The sequence below is a fragment of the Suricata suricatta genome, chromosome 5 (assembly GCF_006229205.1).
Source record: "Suricata suricatta isolate VVHF042 chromosome 5, meerkat_22Aug2017_6uvM2_HiC, whole genome shotgun sequence".
In the NCBI taxonomy this organism is placed as follows: Eukaryota; Metazoa; Chordata; class Mammalia; order Carnivora; family Herpestidae; genus Suricata; species Suricata suricatta.
The window spans coordinates 142,925,597-142,946,683 of NC_043704.1; the positions used below are offsets into that span (position 1 = coordinate 142,925,597).

The 21,087-nt window shown below is 47.9% G+C and overlaps 1 protein-coding gene across 1 annotated transcript in view; it reads left to right on the top strand.

Annotated features, from left to right (window-relative positions):
• TGFBR2 (transforming growth factor beta receptor 2) overlaps nt 1-16,070 on the top strand; it is a 50,719-nt gene extending 34,649 nt beyond the window's left edge. The window contains exons 5-6 of the mRNA XM_029940380.1: nt 11,296-11,423; nt 13,388-16,070. Of these exons, the coding sequence (XP_029796240.1) occupies nt 11,296-11,423; nt 13,388-13,567 (308 nt within the window). The 3' untranslated portion in view covers nt 13,568-16,070. The remainder of the gene's footprint in view (nt 1-11,295; nt 11,424-13,387) is intronic.
• Nucleotides 16,071-21,087: the final 5,017 nt, after the last annotated feature.

Genomic DNA, 21,087 nt, shown 5'->3' on the forward strand with positions numbered 1-21,087 from the left:
CTATTTTAAAGTTCTTAATGGGGCGCCTGGGTGGCTCGGTCGGTTAAGCCTCTGACTTTGGCTCAGGTCAGATCTCACGTTCGTGGGTTCAAGCCCCGCATTGGGCTCTGTGCTGACAGCCAGCTCAGAGCCTGGAGCCTGCTTCCGGTTCTGTGTCTCCTTCTCTCTCTGCCCCTCCCCCTCTCATGCTCTGTCTCTGTATCAAAAATAAATAAAACATTAAAAAAAAATTAAAAAAAAAATAAAGTTCTTAAACCCATCACCTATTTGCCTGGCTCGCTGTGTGGGCACGGCACTTCGTTTCTGGCCGACCCCACTATTTTCTGCTGCTTGCCTGCATGGCTTGCCCCGCCCCGTGGCATCTGCCCGCACAAACGTGGTTTTTTCCTTGCACTGTGAAATTTGCTTCACCGAGTTTCAGCCACTGAGAATAATTTTCTGCCTTGACAGTTTGAAAATGAATCCTTAGGCCGGTATGAGGTGTGTCAGAGACGGTGCTGTTGTCACTGTCAGAATAAATTTACCTAGATTTTGGTATCTTTTCTATCCTTTCAAACTCGTTATTCGATAAACACGAGCTGGAGATTGTGTCTCCGTCTTTGCCTTTGTCAGCGCGGACAGCTTATTAAGGCCCTGTGCGCGCTCCCTGCTTTCATTGTTATCAATGACTGAAGCCGGTTCCTGTTGATATTTGCTGAGTGTGGAGGAATTCGGGCTCATGGGGGAGAACTGAGCTCACCAACTTTTACAAGGTCTAAAAACAGATACAGTATAAACAAGTTTTCCCAAGGAAGGAACAGGATCTCATTTGCTCAGCTAGTCTCAAAAAGCCTTTCATAACCTTTAGGATAAGAATGGATGGCTTTCGGGGAACCGGAAAGAGGCTGTCCCGGTTCTCATTTTGTTTGATCTTAAGCCCACAATCCTGTTTCTCCCATCTCCGCTCAGGCTGTAGAAGCTCACGTTATTTATCTTTCCTCACTTGGGTCCAACTGAAGGTCGTTCACTTGATTTAGTGCGTGAACTCACGTATGAAGCCCTGTCATAGCTTCTTTTGGAAAGCATTGCTTATTTTTGGTTTCTTGGTAGTCTTTTTTTTTTTTTTTTTTTGGTTTAGAGGTGTTTTTTTTTGAAGGGGGGGGCGATATATCTTTAAAACCTTGAAGACAGATTCTTAGCCTCATCTTAATTTCAGAGACTTTTCTTCTTTTTTAATTTTTTTAACGTTTTTATTTATTATTGAGAGACAGAGCATGAGCATGGGAGGGGCAGAGAGAGGGGGAGACACAATCTAAAGGGGGCTCCAGGCTCTGAGCTGTCAGCACAGAGTCTGACATGGGGTTCGAACTCACAAACTGTTGGATCCTGACCTGAGCTGAAGATGGACGCTTAGCCGACTGAGCCACCCAGGCACACCTGACTTTTCTTCTTTTTATAATATGTTTAAAGTTTATTTATTTTGAGAGAGAGAGAGAGAGAGAGAGAGAGAGAGAGTGAGTTCATGCAAGAGAGCCTGAGGGGGGAAGAGGCGGAGAGAGAATTCCAAGGATGCTCTGTGATGTCAGCACAGAGCCCAACACAGGGCTGAAACTCACAAACCATGAGATCATGACCTGAACCAAAGTCAGATGCTTAACTGACTGAGCCATGCAGGTACAGAAGAAAAGTCCTTCTGAGTACTCCTCAGAGACTTTTCTTCTGTATCTCAGGTGTCCCATGGAAAGAACATAAAGCTGCCAAATAGATGTATTCCTTACATTCCTTTCCTTAAACTTAAACCTTCTTTTCTCTCACCTGAAATGCAAAATATGTAATTACTATCTTGCATTGGCCATCACATTTCAAAACAGGAAATGGGAATATGAAGCTTAACTGAGTTTGATGAACTGTGGATGGAGAGTATATTTTGCAACAAGTTAACTAATGTTCCATCCTGTTGTACTCTGAGTAGCAGGGCATCTAACCATGGGAGGTAGGTGCCAAACAACAGGGGACAGTCTTGTAGGGAATGTGAAACCCCAGCTGGCCTGCCTTGAAGGGACCCCATTCTGTTCTCATGGCCGAGCCCAGACTGATGGGCTCACATGAATGCTCAGCCTGGCCCTCACTGGCCTTTCCAGTCTCCTCTCCTCACAGCACTGTCCCACAAAGCACGTCTTCGGTGAATGCCTTTTAGGTCTCAGCCCTAGGCTTTGTCTCATGCTGTTCACTGGGACTGAAATGGTGTTAGAAGCACACAAGTGCAGGTCAGTTGTGACCAGTGCTGCAGGAAGGTAAGGTAGGGACATGGGGCACTGAAAGCCCATGTCAGCCGAGGGGAGTGAGATGGTAGGGTCGGACAGGGAGGGTTAAGTCAGCTCTTGAAGGATGTGTAAGACTTAGGAGTGTCCTCTGAGTTACTTCTTTATCAGCCTCTCCTCTCTGTGAGGCCAGCTCGGGGGGAACAGAGAAAGAGAGAGCACCACCACCACCACGCTGGACAAGTCTCTCTTCTCAGATGATGAAATGCCAACCGTTGATAACAGCACTCTTCTGAAGCCAACAGTACAGCTCCATTCACATGGAGGGGCTCGAGAGATGGGCTGCAGTAATTGAAGAGGGTGGTCCAAGGGGAAAGGCGTCCTGGTAGAAGCAGGTTTGATCGTGACAGAAGCCACGAAGGAGAAGCACCCACCGTTCCCTGTGCACTTGCTTCATGGGTCAGCTCCTCCAGGCTACCAAGCACTCTAAAGTAAGCACTGTTATTAGATGCCCCATTTTACAGAGGGGAAAACTGAGGCTTCAGGAAGTAGGGAAGCCATGTGGCCGCGACACTGCTGGCCTGACAAGTGGAGCACATCTTAAATAGCAGACACCACAGATTGGGCGACAGGTGCTACCTCGTCCTGGCCTGTCATTCGGTGTCTTTCTGGAAGTAGCCGGCAAGACAGTCACACACTTGAGGAACACTCAGTGATTACCTCACTTGTGAAAGTCTCCAGGGACAGACTTTCCTGTCTCCTCTGGGTGCATCTCTCTTCACAGACTCCTAAAGCTCTTAATTTCTGAGCATGTTACAGGCTCAGTGCCTTCAAGTCTGAGATGACTTCCTTATCCTTATTTCTCTGAAGATCTACTTATTCATTCATTCCTTCTCTGAACAAACATCCATTAACTACCAATTTCATAGCAGGCATTATTCAAAATGCTAAGGACACAGCAGTGGAAAAACAAACCAACAAAAATCAGGAAACAACAGAGCCTCTGTCCTCCAGGGTCAAGGAGTCTGTGAAGAACTAATATTCTAGGAAGACAGTAATGAACAAATAGATGTGTCATAGAACACCGGGGTGAGCGAAGGCAAATAATACTTGAGAAAGGAGAATAAAGAGTTAGGGGCGATGGATCGTGACAGAGGGCATCACCTCGGACCCTCAGATCATTTGAAAGAACACAGAAGTCAAGAAAACAGGTCTCTGAGAATCGTTCGAAGAAGGAGCCAGAGAGCAGGAGGTGATCGGTCTGCTGCTGTCTGACTAAGGAGGAAAGTCACAAAATCGTCCTTCAGCAAGGACGGACCGGGGGACCAGCTCTGCTTGACAAAGAAATCTCTGTCCGGCTTTCGGTTTATTTGGTGTTCATGAGAGCGTGTGTGATGTGTGGGAGGCGGATGACGGCGGGGACCCTTCCAGGGCCCCCCTCTGGCGAGCACAACAGACACAATATTCACATCGCCCAGCCCCGGCCAAAACCCCAGCCGAGACGGACCCACAGGCAAACCGACTTCCAAACAAATCCCTGGCCACTGAGGCCTTTGAGTAGAAGCTGACCTACAGCAGCTGGGGAAGTGGGTGTTTGACAAGAGGAGAAATGGTTCTTAAGCAACTGTCTGCTTGCTGTGGGCTTGCAAATCGGACTGAAGTGGACGCGAATCAAAGAGAAAGGCAAGAGAGGATCCAAAACAATGAAGAGGGGTTGGGGAGGAAGGCTGAAGAGAGACAGGGTAAGAGGCTCTGGAAGCTTCCCTGGGTTTCAGGGGAGCATACTTTGCAAGCAGATGTAAAACTCAGGGCTCTGCTCAGGGACAACTGTCGGCAGCGTTGCTGCTCTGTGAAGTTGGAATGGTCTCAGAGCGACAGCTGTCTTCCAGATGCTGCTTGCAGAGGAGGAAATGCATCATCTCCCAGGGACCCGCGCACTCCGGGCGCAGAAACGGGGGGGTGGGGGGGTGCGAAGGCAAGCGTGGTTCCTCTTAAGAGCCTTCTGAGAGAAATCAAAGAAAGCTTCGGGGGTCTGGGAGTGCAGGGCGGCTTCCATCCGTGGAAAGACTCCAGGGAAGGGGTATCAGTGTTCCCACTATGGAAGTTTCTTAGAAGAGGTGTTGTCCCAGCCAGTCGGGGAGGTCCTGAGGTGTTGGGCCTTAGAGCGCCTGGTGTGGGAAGCAGCGCGAGGGTGGCACCGAGACTGGGTTAGAGTGAATTGTTCTGCTGTGTGGACCTTCACCTTGGGTTGGGATGCCTGAGCCTGGAATAAGAATCCAGTGTAAGTGGTTTCTTGGGAGAAGAGCTCTCAGGAAATGCCAGTCAATGAACGGGGAAGTGAGTCAGGAAAAGGAAGGAAGCCCAGAAATGGCATGTCATCAAGCAGGGCATCAGTGTGGAGAGCTGGGACATAGCCCTGCTGGGGGCCTTGGGTGCAGAGTCAAACCCATGCCTCGGCCTTGCACCGCCGGCCCTGTGAGCACGCTGGGCCTTTCCCTTCCAAGCCACAGCCGTCGGGGTTGAAGGTTGCTCCTGGCACACGTTGGAAAGGTGAACCCACCATGTGCCTCGTGGGTTGGGCCAGCGGGCACGGACAGCTGTGTGGCCAGCGGCCGACTGGGAGGGTACCGAGTAACAGCATGGGGAGCCCACTCACCCCTTTTCTGGCTGCCCGTGCAAGGAATCGTTTGATCAAATGCACAAACAGGAACTCCAGAAAACCGTGGGTGATGTCCACGGCCAACCCCGCCCCGGATCTGGCCCTTGCGGCCCAAGTTGTGACAGGCTCATTTTCCCCCACCTCTACCGCTGCCAGCCCACCTGTTTCACTAACCCCCAAATGGACCCGTGTCTGGGTTCCCTGGTGGTAAATAATAGCAGTTAGGGAGAAGGCTCGCCTTTACATTTAGTGGGGGTTCTTTGGTTTGCTTTTTTTAATTTTTATTTTTTGCATAACTTATTTAGAAATTCCAAAGCATAACCATCTGATAGATTCCCCTCAGGTCCCCCTTCTTGGAGACCTGCGGTGTGGAGGGGCTGGCTGCGGCAGGGAGGACCACATCTGTCACATTTGTGACAGGTGTGCCCCGGCCTGGGCCGCCCCAGCGGGGCTGGCTCTGGGTGGGGGGAGAGAGAACTCCCTGACACGCTTCGCAGGGTGGAGAGAGCGCGCAGGCTTCCGAAAAAGGCAGTGCCGGCGCATCCGGGAGCAGTGATTTCACCCCTGATTCTGACTGCTCTTCCCGGAATCCAGGGCTGCTCTCTGGCCTCGGCTTTCGCAACCGTAAAATGAAGTGTTGGATCACATATTTCAAAACTCCTCGTAGCATTCTCTGTCTGACTCATTTGAAATGTTTAAAGTCTGTTTAATAGCTTGTATTCACTTCCTCTGTCAGGACGCAGCTTCCGACACCGACGGCAGCCCCGCTGCGAGCGTGGGCTTGGACGGGTTGTTTCAGATTTGCGACGCGGTGAGGACAGGGCAGCTAGGTAGTGACTCTGAGAGCAATCTGGTGTTGCCCAGGGCACCCAGATGGCATTCATTCTTGTCATTTGTTTCTCTGGTGTTTTGCCCAAGCTTCAGTCTCCAGTGAATTGAGGGAGCAGAATATCTCATCTTTTATTAAAAAAAAAAAAAAAGGTGGAGAAGTGCTCATCATAAACAATAAGGGGCAAACTGAAGTCACTTTTTGGAAGGTTTATTTTTGAGAGAGAGAGGGAAAGAGAGCATGTGTGTGAGTGGGGGAGGGACACAGAGAGAACCCCAAGCAGGCTCTACGCTGTCAGCATGGAGCCAGACCCGGGGCTTAGTTCACCAGCCGGGAGATCATGACCTGAGGCGAGATCGAGAGTCCGATGCTTAACTGACAGAGCCACTCAGATGCCCTTCATCGCTTTTAATCCCAGCATTCGACCTAAGCCCCCTCTGTGAGACGAAGGATGAGGAGTGGGACAGAGAGTTGCTTTTGCCCATGTCCTTGGACCTAGTATTTTCGGAGTTTTAATCACATGCATTCTCTAACATAAAAACATTTTAAGCACCAACGTGAAAAATAGATAAGGATAAAAGAGAAGTAGACCGGGATAAAAGACATGGAATTTGGACCCGGCGATTTTGCCAGAGCGGACGGAGCGTCAGCCTCAAGCGGCCTGAAACCATGGGAGAAGCTGGAGCTGAAAACCAGCCTCTGGACTGGCCAGTCCCCACCTCTGCTCGATTCCCCGGGCCAGCTGGGTTTCAGGGCTTGAGGTTTCATCCCAGGAAGGACCGTCAGAGCCCACCTGGCTGGCAGAGGCCTCCTGCCCTCAACCACCTGCCCCAGGGCTTGGACCTCTACCTGGGTGTCCGTGGCCGCCTCCTTTTGCCAAGGCAAAGAAATACGTGTACGGCATCCCCAGGGCCTCTGCACAGACTTGAGGAGCCGTTAGCACCTGGCCTCCAGGAAGAAGCAGCCTCTCTTATAACGTCTGTCCGTCTGTGGTTGTCCTCCACAACCTGTTAGAGCCCCGAGAAGGCATCACCTTACCAGCAACAAAAGGGAAAAACAAAGAAAAAAGAACGTGGCCAGACAGGGGTTTTCATGACGGCCACAATCAGATAGACATTCAGGCGGGGGACTGAGAGGCGGATGGACACGCGCTGCCAAGCATAGGTCATCTCTGCATGTCTGAGGCAGGACTAAAAAAGTGGGCAGGAGTGACAGGTGTAAACTGAGGGCGACAAGCAAAGAAAGAGGAATTGCAAAAATCCTCAAGAAGACAAAAAGCCCACTTAGCGATTTTGGAAAAGATATAGTATGTCAATATGACGTTCACCAGGAGTTGACGAAAGGTCAGCTGGAAATATGCATACACTTTATTTTTATTTATTTATTTTAAACATGCATATATTTTAAGTCTGCATTCTCTTTCGTCACCAGAAAGAAGACTTCAGTGTTAAGGGATGGAGGTGTGCCAGTTTGGGTCACATCATGGTCACCCAGACTGGTCTAATTTTTTTTAATGTTTGTTTTTGAGAGAGAAAGAGAGAGAGCGCGTGCGCGAGCGCGTGCAAGTGGGGGAGGGGCAGAGAGGGGGGGGGGACAGAGGACCCGAAGCCGGCTCTGCACGGACAGCAGTGAGCCCAGTGTGGGGCTTGAGCTCACAAACTATGACATCATGACCTGAGCTGAAGCCGGGCGCTCACTTAAGCCACTCAGGTGCCCCAGACTTGTCTAATTTAACCTTAAAGGGAGATCCATAAATTCACACTCCCAGTTGCGCTCTGAGAGTCCATTCTTTGCCAGCCACCCTCAGACTGTCCTTGACCTCACTAGCCTACATAATCTCCCACAAGTCACAGCCTGCAAACAGGCCTCACACCCCTCAAGGATACTAGGGAATCACAAATCTCACAACATTCCAAGGTTTTAGGAAAAGTAGGAAGTTAAATCCAGTTAAAATTCTCTTCACTCTGGGAAAGGACTGTTATCTTTGTCTTCTTTTCCAAAGGGGCATTCATTACTCTTTCTTTAAGCAGAAAACAAGCCCGTGCCTAATGCCCTCTCCCATTTTCAGCTCTTCCCCCTTCCCCATGGAAACCTGCGTTCGTCCCCACAGAACTTATAAAATTAGACACTGTGGTTTACGGGACTTTGAAGATTTTAGAGCTAGAAATTAAATAAATTGGCCCTGGGTTATAACGACCTCAACTCTGGAGAGATTTTCCTTTGTTCTATAGGAATCTTAGCCATGAGGTCGACACCTGGGATTGAGTCTGATTCTGCAGCTTTCCCGCCCTGACTGAGGTCACCCCCGCCCCTTTCTGAGTACTGTGCGGGGGGAATCGTTGATGGGTTAGTACGCTCACTTTCTGAAGAAGAAGTCCTGTCAAGGCTTCCTCGGGGTGGGTTTGCAGCCAGGGTCAGGTGGTGCAGTTTAGCCAAGAGATTGACCTACAGGGGAAATCCTTCTTTGCTCTCTGAGGCCGGCTTTACTAGAACTAATCTGAAACAGAGTTTTGTGCCGCGGTTGACTAAGGATGAGGTCTCAGGAGAAGCAAGTGAGAGAGGCAGGCAGCAGAGAAGCTCACCACGCCTGTAGTTTCAGGAGAGGTCTCCGGAGGATGAATGGTACCATGGTTCTCTCCCTGCAGAGACAAGAGGGTTCGACCATTAAAACATCTACATTAATTTATCATTGGCTGCTGGATGCCTCTGGGGGTGAGGCAGGCTTTCTGGAAATCTCCAGGCCAGGCAGCTGTCATCAGCGGAGGGCAATCCTCCAGAGAAGGGTAAAGTTGTGGGCCCTTAGGACTCAACACCTGTGGCAGCTGGGGTCTGGTGCTCTTGGCTTGGGTAAGGGAGAGAGGCAAGGAGCCAACAATGCCAGCCATGGCAGCCAAAACGGTGTAAATGGAGAGTGTGTGGACTGATACGTTATCTAAGGAATACTTTGTATCATATACACATCATGACCCATTATATTGTATTAGAATATACATACCTCAAGACATCGCACTAAGAAGGCATTGTATTATTTAATTAGGTTGGATTACAAAATAATCTGGAGAGGGCAACAGGGAGGTCATCCAATTCAGCTCCTTCCTTTTATAGAAGAGAATATTTAGGTCAGAGTAAACAGGACTGACAGTCCTCTGCTTTTGTTTGAATTCAACCCAACTCACACTTGTCGAATGCCTGCTATGTATCTGACACGGTTTTAAGCACTGAGCAGAGAATTGGAGGACAATTCCAGCCTCAGCCTTAGGAATGTACAGTCTGTAGAAGAAGATAAGGGAATGGAAAAAAGAAATAAGATTCTCCAGATAAAAATTCAGATCTCACCTCGAAAGCAGTAAGGATTAAGTGCTGTGGCACCGAAGGGCCAAAGTGGACACACAGAAGGTGATCTGTGCTTGTCCCAATGTGATGGGAAGCCTTCATCACAAATTTCCTGAAAAAAGATACTCTCTTTGGGGACTGGAGAGGCTGCCACAGAAGATGAATCTGCAAGCGGGGTTCTGGGAAAAGGGAAAAAACAAACAAGTAAGAACAGGCAATCCATTTTCAAAATGTCATTTGCTCCAATGGCTTCTTCAGTTCTTAGCCTGGCAGGGCAAATTATTGAAAGTTTTACTCATTAAGCAAAAAATTATTTTGCTAAAGGCCAAAGGTCCTGCTTTCTATAGAGAAAAATGTTGGATCCAGCCCATCCTCCATTTCCAGCACAGACATGTTTTTTTAATTTATTTCTTGACATTCACTTTTTTGAGAGAAAGAGAGCACAAGTCAGGGAGACACACACAGACAGAGGGAGACACAGAATCCAAAGCAGGCTGCAGGCTCTGCACTGTCGGCACAGAGCCCAATGCAGGGCTCAAACCCATGGGCCGCAAGATCATGCCCTGAGCTAAAGTCAGAAACTTAACCGACAGCCACCCAGGAGGCATTTAATGTTCTAATACAGGAGTGTCTTCTGTCTTTTAGGATGTCCTGTGCCACACGGACATCCAGGTGATCCACCCACATACTGTGCTGTTCTAGTATTCATCTAGAGTTTAGGCATTGCCACTATGGACAGGATCTAAGATTCATTCATCCATCCTTCCATTACTCAACAAAGTATTTATTGAGAGCCTCTTGTGTAGGAGTTCCTATCAGGGGTGCTAGGAATACAAGAATGAAAAAAAAGGAGTTGGAACCTGCTCTCAGATGCACACAGTCTTGTTAGATGAGATGAATTAACATGACTATCAAAATATGATACGTGCTAACATCGAGCTCTGCCCAGGACGTCTAGCCAGGAGTGTCTTGGGGGATATTCGAGTTTCTATAAAGAGGTTGACTTTGGTTGAAACCTGGAGCCTCAGGGAAGGAGCCCATCATCATCCTCTTTTCTTCTCTTTTTCACATGAAGGAAAAGAAAATTACTTTTCTAAATTTTGTTTGTTGATGGGTTGTTAATCTCTCTCCTCCGTGATCCCATGAGACACCATTACTCAACATGTTTGTCATCATTTCTATCCTAAGAAGTCTTTATAGACCTTTTTTTTTCTTCTCTTTTGTGTTTTTTCTTTTTTTGTTTTTTTTTTTTTTTTAATTTTAAGTAGGCCCCAGACTCAACACAGGGTTTGAACTCACGACCCTGAGATCAAGAGTCGCATGCTGTACCAACTGCGCCAGCCAGGCACCCCAACATTTCTTTTTTTCTTAATCGGTACACCGCATCAGTTGTTTTCCTTCATGGAAAAACATACGTAAACTAAAATTCACTGTCTCGATCTTTTTTAAGTGTAGATTTCTTTAGCATTAAGTACATTCACAGTGATGTTTAACCATCACCATTATCTGTTTCCAGAACTTTCTCATCTTCCCAAGCTGAAACTCTGTACACATAAAACAAGAACCCTCCATCTCTGCTCCTCCCCACCCCACCACCCCAGTCCCCAGCAGCCACCAGCCTGCTTTCTGTCCATTGTAGTCCAATGTAGTCCGTTGTAGGTACCTCATGTAAATGGAATCAGGTGGTATTTCTCCTGACGGCCTTCTTCCACTTAACATAATATGCTTGAGGCCCATCCAAGTTGTCCTGTGTCAGAATTTCATTCCGTTTTAGGTTGGGTGTCCTCGTGAAGTTTGCCACCACCTTTTCAACTTGTGTGTGTCCTAGGGACCTTCGTAGGGCTACAAACCGATGTAACGCGTAAGATTTCTCCACCTCCCAAGAACCAGTGTTGCCTCTTGGGGCCACCTCACCCCGCGAGAATGCCTGCATTAAAATGGAAGCTGAGTGCCCTTCTTGGTCTCATTCTTCACTGTCCCCAGCCATTAGCACGGTACCTAGCAGAAGCAAGAGCCCAACAATTAGCCATTAACCATGTCTCTGGTTTTTCCCCCAACCCTTCCTTCTTTCTTATTTTAATCCACTCTTCTTAAACCTTTGCTCTCAGAAGAATCACAGATATAGTTGGACGCTCAGTGCCTCAGGCTACTCAGCCAGGCCTCTCCAGTGTTCATGTGCCCAGGCTGCACGCACCCTTCTCAATGGCCCTGCGCTCACCCGCTCTCTTTAACAGAGGTGAAAGATTACGAGCCTCCATTTGGATCCAAGGTGCGGGAGCATCCCTGTGTTGAGAGCATGAAGGACAATGTGCTGAGGGACCGAGGACGGCCCGAAATTCCCAGCTCCTGGCTCAACCACCAGGTAAGGAGTGGCTGTTTTGAAGGGAGAATCAGATTTGTCTGAAGTGGCATTTCGATGCGAGCGGTGATCAGAGAAGAAGATAGTGGTAGGTTACCCGGCTGAGAGAGCCCTGACAGACTCGGGAGAGAGGAGAAGGAAGCAGAGGGAACAGTGTGCTCCTATCTCACCGACAGAGCTGATCTTCCTACCGGGGAAACCCTTTGATTGCCTCCTTTGCAAGCATTCCCTTATCCAGTGAAGGCTGGGCTAAGTCCTAGGTTTTGCTAAGGGCAAGGCAAATTGAGATAAGAAGCAAAAACAACAAATCCTGCACAATCAGGAAGACAGAAGGAGCAGGAAGCCCACGTCAGCAGACAGACCCTCATCGAGCCGGGGTGGAGCTTGAACCCGGCCGTAGGCCAGGGCTTCCCCGGGGTGTCTGGCCAACCCTCTTTGACTGAAAATGCAAGGCTGTTTTGTGCTCCCTCTGCAATCAGAAGGCACTGGTGTTATTTCTTTCAAATTCAGTTGCCTCCTCTCCTGTACGGTTCTTCTAATGAAGCCATTATTCATGATGATAAAATTCTGGAAAGAATTTGCATAATACATTTTTTTCTCTTAATGAGATTTGTTGCCCTATTGATTTCACGTTAATGCTTAATATTTAATTTAATTTACTGCCTGTAATTACAGTGCCAGAATAAAATAAATGTTACTTGTGTACCAACAATACCACTCCACTCTTAATAGGCCATCAATCAATACCGTCAATTAGGTGAATTACACAACTAATTCAACATCATGAATCCACTCACAGGGCGGGCAGGGAGGGAAAGGCCCCTCGGTGCATTGGGAAAGTTACTTGGAGTAGATGTTGAACAGCAAAGTGCCGGCTCTTGGGGGCGGTGCTGGGCTACTTCCTTCCCACCGGGCCACTTGCATAAAAGATCACCAGCGACCGACCGTGGGGAGCCTTTAACCGCCAGGAGCACCCTGTGTGTCTGCAATGATAAACATGTTTGCATTGCTAAAGAAAAATTACAGCCATGAGGGAAGACCCTTGCCACCATATTGGGTAGCACTTTTGAATGGGGTCTTTATGGGGTTGGGCGAAACCTTCTGACACAGCCTAGACTCTAGCATGGCTCACTTCCAAAGACAGGTGCTCCCTGGGGTGCAGCCTGATATGGCTGGCAGGAGCAGGGCACAAGGGGCCATCCTCCACAGGACGTGTGACTTCACAGAGTGAAACCAGCCCAAAGCCTGGACTTGACTCTGACTGGGGTATTCTACCTTGTCTAAATAGAACTGCGTATATGAGTCCAACTATAAGATACTTTCAGAAGGCAGAGACAGTAAGATCCGTGGTCTCCAGGGGCTCAGGGAACGAGGTAGAAGGAGTGGGGTGGGGTGGGGGGTCCAGAGGATTTTTAGAGCAGGGACCTTATGCTGTGGGATACCACAGTGGTGCATACATGTCATTGTACATTTGTCGCAATCCCCAGCATGTACCCCAGTATAAACCATGGACTTGGGTTGGTAGTGACGTGCCCTTGTTGGTTCATTGACTGGACTAAATGTACCACAGGACGCAAGATGTCCACAGTGGAGGAGGCTATACGTGTCAGGGGAGGAGGTGTTTGGCAGCCCTCTGTGCTTTCCACTTAGTTTTGCTGTGACCCTAAAACCATCCTAAACAAAGCCAAACTCTGCCACAGGGCATGAGGGGCCACTTCGTAGGAGTTCTCTGGTACTGGGAATGCTACTGTACCTCAGAGGCTTTCTGGAGAGTCCTTGTCATGATCAGATGTGCCGGCTCTCCCTTCCGTGATCTGTCGTGATCAAGTGGCCGGCCCTGCCTGTGGGGAAGGGATGCTCAGTCAGGACGCATGAATGCACAGGCTCTTTGGTACCCAGCCTGCACCGCGGGGGCGAGGGCAGCAGACCAGCAGCTCAGCGTGCCTGTGACTTCTCTCCCACTGCAGGGCATCCAGATGGTGTGTGAGACGCTGACCGAGTGCTGGGACCACGACCCGGAGGCCCGGCTCACGGCCCAGTGCGTGGCGGAGCGCTTCAGCGAGCTGGAGCACCTGGACAGGCTGTCAGGGAGGAGCTGCTCCCAGGAGAAGATTCCCGAAGATGGCTCGTTGAACACTACCAAATAGCTCTTCCCGGGGCAGGCTGGGCTCATCTAAAGAGGCTGCCCCTGTCACCAAAGAACAGAGGCAGCAGGAAGTTGCCCCTGATCCTGAACCAATGCTTCCTGGAAGCCCGGGGGTCACTCCCCTCCCTGTGAGGTGTGACCCTGAGCAGGAAACACCAGCAGCAGGGAGTGGGTGACATGAAGCATTCTATGCCTTTGACGTCGTCATAGGATAAGCTGTGTTAGCACTTCCTCAGGAAATGAGATTGATCTTTACAATAGCCAATAACATTTGCACTTTATTAATGCCTGTATATAAATATGGAATAGCTATGTTTTATATATATCTATATATATCTATATCTATATCTATATACAGCCATACTCTGGAAAGAGACAAGGAAAGAAAAGATCAAAGATCCCAGGAAATCGATCTGTTTGGAGAGCTCGGGAACCAGGCACAGAAGGAAGGGATCCGCGACGGCATTAGCACTTGACAATCACCGTGCCCTGGTTCTCTGACCACGCGAGGTGGGGGCTCTGCGTCAGGAGAGGGGCTCCGAGTCTCCAAAGCCTGCTGCAGTCATGCTGCACTCGCTTTTGCAAAATAACAGTTCTGTGCACGTGGGTCCTTGGCTGGCCGTGGAGCTAGTTAGAGTCACGCTGTCTGGGGACAAGACCCTGGGGTTCCTGTGTGCCACTGTGTCTCCTGGTCGTTTCGCTTGAGATTCAAGCCCGCAATCGGTTTGTGAGCCGCCTTCCTCAACCAGCTCAGAAACCCTGTCCCGTCTCCAAGAGCTTCAAGGTGATGAGCTCCATCCTCTAGCTTCCCAGGCATAACAATCAGAACAGATCTCCCCACTTATGAAATGGCCCCATAGTCTACTAATGAGAGAACATTCTTTCTTCGTTTTTATTCTCCCTGCTGTGTCTGACTCTGTTACTCTACTCCCCACCCATAGTCCCTTTCCTTAAAGGGAAAACATCTTCTTTCCAGTGTTCATTGTGGTCAGTTTTTCATCAGGCTCGGTGGGAGTCTCTAGTTTTCTGGTGCAGACACCGGCAGGTTCCGTCTCTGGGCTCCCAAATGCCCCGGTCCATTCTGGCTGCGTCCGAAGGACTTGAGCGGCACAGCACGGCCATGGTCAGGGCCGTTCCCCCAGGCACTTCGAACATGTGTTTTGCTTGGCCAGCACAGCACTCGACAAAAGCAAGCCCCTTTTTAAATATTTGGAGATTCTGCAAGAAAGAACAATCTGGATTCTCCCAAGTGAGGATAGAGAGCAGATGGTTTCCAGCTCCCAGTCCACGTCATTCACAAAACAAAAGTGTGGACACACTTACAAAGCTGCTTTACTTCTCAGTGTAAACATTTGCATTTTCCACTGCCTGCCTTATCCCCCAGTCTAGGAATTAAACTTGCCCCTAACCCAGGCCCCTTGTAAGAAATGTGCGTCACAGCAGCCATTCTCTATCATATGAATTTGATTCCCTCCCTCTTCCTGGTCTGGTGTTAAGATTTTAAGTTGGTAGGTTTTTTTTGGACTGAAGGGGACCCCCTCAAGTGGTCCCAGTTAAGCCAAATCTATTTTGCCTAAACATTAAGAGCTCTCCCCTCCACATTACGGAGGAGACTCTTACCTAGAAGCTTTCGCCAAGGTTAACCGTCTCCCTGCCATACCAGCCTTCCTGCCCTCTGCAGGATTTGCTAGCAAGGACTTGAATGTGGGACATGAGTGAGTCCCTTTTGTGTTTAGGAAGTCTGTGTCCGAATGGGCAAGAAAAAAGAATGAGCTTTAATACTCCATAGGAATTTGTTAATTCACAAACAAATGTCAATGCTGCAAATAATCTCTTTTTTTTTAATGTTGTTGAAGCTACCTATTTTCAGCCAAATAGGAATATTAGGACTGGCAATGAGCAAATCAGTTCCATTTGGGTTTTGGAAGATCTCTCATTGAGGTTTTAGCGGATAGGCTGAGATTTGGGATTAGATGAACCTTGTGGGTGCCCTGCTCGGTGGGCGGTGGGCTGAGAGAGTTCAGGACTGTCCACCTGTATGACCTTGGAAATGCCCCGAAATTCCTTGCACCTTCGGGCTTATTGATGCTGTCCAATAGCTGTTGCTCATTGACCTCTAGTGGTGAATTTCTAGAATACTGGTCCATTAACGGGATTTTCCAAGATTCAAAAGAGCTTTATCACTTCTGGGTGGTCATCAGCATAAACTGGAATGTAGTGTCAGATGATACTGTGGCTTTTGTTTTTCTTTGTCAAGAAAAAGACCAAGGAATAACATTCTGTAGTTCCTAAAAATACTCATTTTTTTTACTACTACACATAAAGGGAAAGTTTTATTCTTTTATGGAACACTTCAGCAGTACTCATGTATTAAAATAGGAATGTGAATGCTATATACTCTTTATATCAAATGTCTCAAGCACTTATTTTCATTCTATGCATCGTTTGTCTTTTATATAAATAAAATGTTTAATAGATGGAATAAAGCAAAAATGCTCAGGTCAGCTTCCTGCCTCCTGATCCTATTTATCGTAATTAAGCCACGTAGCCACACTTGGTTACTGTAGGAAAAGTCACAACGCTCCAATTTGTTGTCTTCTTCAAATGACAGTCTCAAGTTAGAGGCTTATGTTTCCTGATAGCTCGACTTTTAGGGCCACCTGCCCCTCCGTTTACCGGCTTTGTGACCTGCTTATGTATATGCTGCATGCCTCAGCTTAATTACACGTAAAATAGGATTTTACAGGCCTCATCCTATATGATAGACGTTGTGATGGGAATATACGCAAAAGCTTTTGGAGTTGTGTCTTGAACTTGGAGAGCCTCCAATGCATAGTGGCCAATATTAAATTGGTTTAGTATGCCAACGGCTGCCTCCCCAGTGAGGGAGACTTTGAGGTGGACGCTAGAGAGAGTTCCCGCCACCGACGAGATCCGGGCACATGCTGCACGGCCTGTATGTTGGTCATTTGAGGAGAGCACTCATTACTGAGCACCTGCTGCCTCAGCTCCTGGACTCCCCCACTAGTTCCCCGACCCCTTTACAGATGAGAAATCATCCTCCGAGAACTCAAGAACGAAGCCTAGGGTTTCATAGAGGTAGAATCCGGGTGAGGTGCCAAGTTGTCTTAGAATTTGGAATAATTTGGAATAACGCTCGATTCTTTCCTCCACTTTGTACTGCCTCCTGAGGGAACTGGCCTGCACGTGGCATGAGAGGGCCATGCTATGATGAAATGTTCTACTTCGTCTACACAGCATGGTCACCGTTCTCCCCACAGCCACCCCCCCATGGGGTAGATTGCTCAGTGGAGATTAGTGCTGCTTCATCTCTGCCATCCACGGACTCCACTCACATGATAAATGTTACCTAAAGCCTTAATGAGAACAACCAGAAGATGAATATGTGTGGCATGTACATTGGTGCTTCAGATGATTCTAGATTGTGACAACCCTTACAAACACAGTTGTAGTGGGTCTGTTATTTCATTAAAAAAAATAAGTTTATAGATTTATTTTGAGAAAGAGAGTGAGCTGGGAGAGGCAGAGGGGCAGAGAGAGAATCCCAAGCAGGCTCCACGCTGTCGGCGCGTAGCCGAATGACAAGCCGTGAGATCATGACCTGAGCTGAAACCAAGAGTCAGAACACTTAGCGGACCGAGCCACCCAGGTGCCCCTAGACTGTTGTTTTTTTAACACATGGTGGGAAAAATTAACGCCTTAAGCCTCGGGTTTCACGAATATCCGTATTCATCACTAACATGTACGGAGTGTTCAGAAGCATCAAACGCTGTTCTGTCTTACCTTCTTTATCTGCTTTAATCTTCACTGCAAACCTGTGAGGCAGCCTTACCTCCATGTTAGCGATGAGGAAACAGGCAGAGAGTGAGGTATTCCTGAGGGTCCCACGGTTAGCCGTCTTTGGGCCAGGATTTGAACTGAAGCAGTGAGATGCCAGCGTCCATACTCTCATCTTGAACACAAGACAAAGCCAGTGTAAGAGCAAGGGGGAGCCTGTGACATGCTCCACGGTCTGATGGGTCAGCCTAAACTACAGAAGGGGAAGGTGCTGTTTGGAGGGAAGGAGGCCGGCCATCAGGGAGCCTGGGGAGAGACAGTTATTCCTCAAAGGCACATGGACTCTGGGCTCCAGCCCAAGAGCACCAGCCAAAACAGGAGCCAGGGTCTTCTGACCCACTTTGTGGGCTCCGTTTTGCTGGGGTTATTTCAGTTCTCGCTACTGCAAGGTCAAGAGCTTTCCTGATTGGCACTGAGTCTCCAAGCGCCCACAGCAGAGCCCTGGTCTCTTTCACCAGCTCCCGGCTTGCGAATGCAGGCGCTCTTTGAGCCCCAGAGTTTCTGTTTTGGGGTGCCAGCTTTTGTTGAGACCTCCCTTTGCAATGGATGCACACTAATGGCCCAGTCCTGAGGGAAAGCCCTTCCCCAGGTGACGGACAGGAAACTTTTCATTTAAACCAGCGTGTCCATCCTCTTTCACAAAACTCACCGTCGTTGGCATCTCTCGTTCTGTTGTTCATTTTCTTCCCAAAATAGGCCTTCTAATCGCTGCTGATCACATTTCCAATTCCTTTTTTTTTTAACTTGAATAATTATAGCTCCAGACAATGGGTTTGGGGCCATGGCTTTCAGGCCTATTTTGCAAACTGTGCTGATAAAGACAAGATTGTGAACTTTCCCATAATACGTGGCCTGCCAATCAGCCGCACACAGCGTGATTTCCTTCTAGTGCACCTCCTGATCTTTGCTGCATTTAAAAATAACCTGTTAATAGTCTTCCTATTCTAATTAAGCTAAAATTGCCCACACTGAAATGCTTGCTCTCTTTCATTCTATTTACGCACCCGCGTGCGCACGCATGCTTGCTCACACTGCAAATGGTCCTTAAAAATCACTTCTGTCTACAACCTTGCAGCACAGAGCTTCTGAAAATGTCCTCAGAGTCCTTGCTTCCCCCACGCCCACAATGGTAAACGACAGAATAACTATAGCTCTGATGCCATCAGGTCATCGTAAAAGATAAAAATTCCTTTTGTATTCATGTTTTGTCTTAGTATTTATAACAAAATCATTAAAATCGGGAACTCAAGAGCTGCACTCCCTTGGTTCAAATCCCAACTCTGCCACCAGGTACCTATACAAGTTCATACAAGCCTCTTAGCCATTGTATTCCTTTGGCTTCTTTCTGTGTCAAATGGGATTCATGACAGGACCTTCCTGGGAGAGCAGTAAGGGTCGCTGTTAAGAGCAGAGCTCCTATTTTAAAAGTGGTTAGAACAGAGACAGGTGCACATAAGCACTAGTTGTTAGGATGATAATGATAATTTTTTCACAATCTACTCTAAAACGGAGCTCTGTCGTAGTATTTCACAGACATGTTGTTCCCCAGTTTGGGGGGCAAAGTAGACTCTTGAGGACGATGAGCCCTATTTATCTGTAACTGTGAGCAGACCGCCCCATATCGTTGGTGAGACTTTCACTCAGCTGGGCATGGCTGTCGTGTTAAATGCAGGGCTCCGGGAGACAGGAAATCCCAGGGTCCAGTCTCTTCCCTATCCACAGCCCTGTTTGTCCATGACTCCGTTCTCTTGCTCTTGTGACTCACCTGAGGCTCTTCCCTGTCCCGCCCACATTAGAAATCTGGAGAAAAATCAAAAGACATAATAAGTAAAAATACATGGGAAAAGTACTGATAGTATGGATGTGAGGTGGAATTTATTACCTTTTTTGGACGTGGACACACTTACTGACGCCTTGCTGGAACATTAGATTCTCTTTTGTTACTAACCTTATATATGTATCCGCTCACCATCCCAGCAAATCTGGAAGGTAGGAACTGTTTTCTTCATTTTGCAGTTAAGGAAATGGGAACTAGTATCTTATGCGAGTTTATGCTTTACACCCAGTCTCTCTCAAGTACAAACCATCCACTCCTCCAGGCTGTCTTGTCCATCTTTATTTCCTTCAGTGTACGTTAATTGAATGCAGACTGGCATCCCTCCCAAGGTCTGCCCACAGCTTGAGAGCAAGAGCTATGTGTTGTTACTCAGCATTTTATGCCAGCCTTTAGCACAGAGTGGAGCACATAAGAGTTGTTCAATAATTTTCACTCAAGGAAGAAAAGAAGGCTCTTGGCCTTGAGAAGTTCACAGTCCAACTGAGGAGACAGATATACAAATACACTCAGGAGGTCCTAACTGGTAATGCCTATTGGGGTGAAATAGCCTGAGGCCCAAAATGCCTAGATTTTGCCCAGGAGGGTTCAGTGAGAGCCTGAGTGCTGTCCCATAGCTGTCCATGTGGATGCGATGCCCTGGCCACCATGGCTACCCCTGACAGGATGGAGCTGCTTCTTCAGGTCTCTGAGAGCTCTCTCTCAAGGAGCCTGTGTTGTTCTCTCAGGCTGCTGGGACAGATTAGCACAATCTGAACCAACAGAAATTTACTCTCTCACAGTTCTGGAGTCTAGAATTCCAAAATCAAGGTGTCAGCAGGACCTCATCCCCTCTGAAGTCTCTAGGGAATAGTTTGGACTATTACTTGATGTGTCCAGATCCCATTGGCTCCAGGCATTTCTTGGCAGTTCTTGGCTGAAGTCTTCACATTACCTTTTTATTTGCTACTCTGTGCATGTCTTGTAAGTACATTTGTCATTTGAGGTAGAGCCCACCTAGGCAATCCAGGATGATCTCCTCGCATGAATCTTAACTTATATATTCAAACTATTTCTTTTATATTACAAAATAACCATATCGCATAAAATGGTTCTATGTCAATAGACTTCCTAGTCTTTTCCGTATTTTTAGAGTTGTTCTATACACGTGGTGTTTATGTGTCTGTGTGTATGCGTGTGATAAACTCTCCAGTTCACCATTTGGGAATCTTTTCCCCTGGAATTAAACAAGCCAGAAGGACATCGTAGACTCTTATTTTTAAGAGGCATTATATCTAAACATGCCATGTAGCAGTAAAAGTTAATATCCTAATGCAACTGCAGTGGTTATAAACCTCAAGATTACAAACTCAGGGGGGCCAAACATGCCACGTGTCTTATTTTTCTATAAATCTACCTAGCTTCGATTCTGAAGCCCTATCCTGCTGGACTGGCAAAAAATCCAGCCCTTATTTGGGACGCTGCTTTCCCCACTAACTCCTGAAGTTTTACCATTGTTTTGGGTTTCCTGCAATGAGAACAAGGAGCAAGGGGTTGCATAGTTCCCATTCCCAGTTATCAGTGAGGCATGATTTTCTTCTAAGATGCCCATTATCCCATTTGCTGGGTTTGTACAGGTCTGCCTTTCCTCTGGTCCCTTGTCTTGCTGGGGACTTGGTATTTTTCTTGGGAGAACTTGAATGCCATGGGTCTAGATTTGCTTCCTGGTACACCTGGGCTGCTCCCTTCAAACCCACCATATCCCCAGATTCCTGTCCTCAGCTCCGGAGACTAACACAACTTCATTTTTTCAGGTACTAGGGCTTCTCTATCCTCCACCTTTCCTTTGT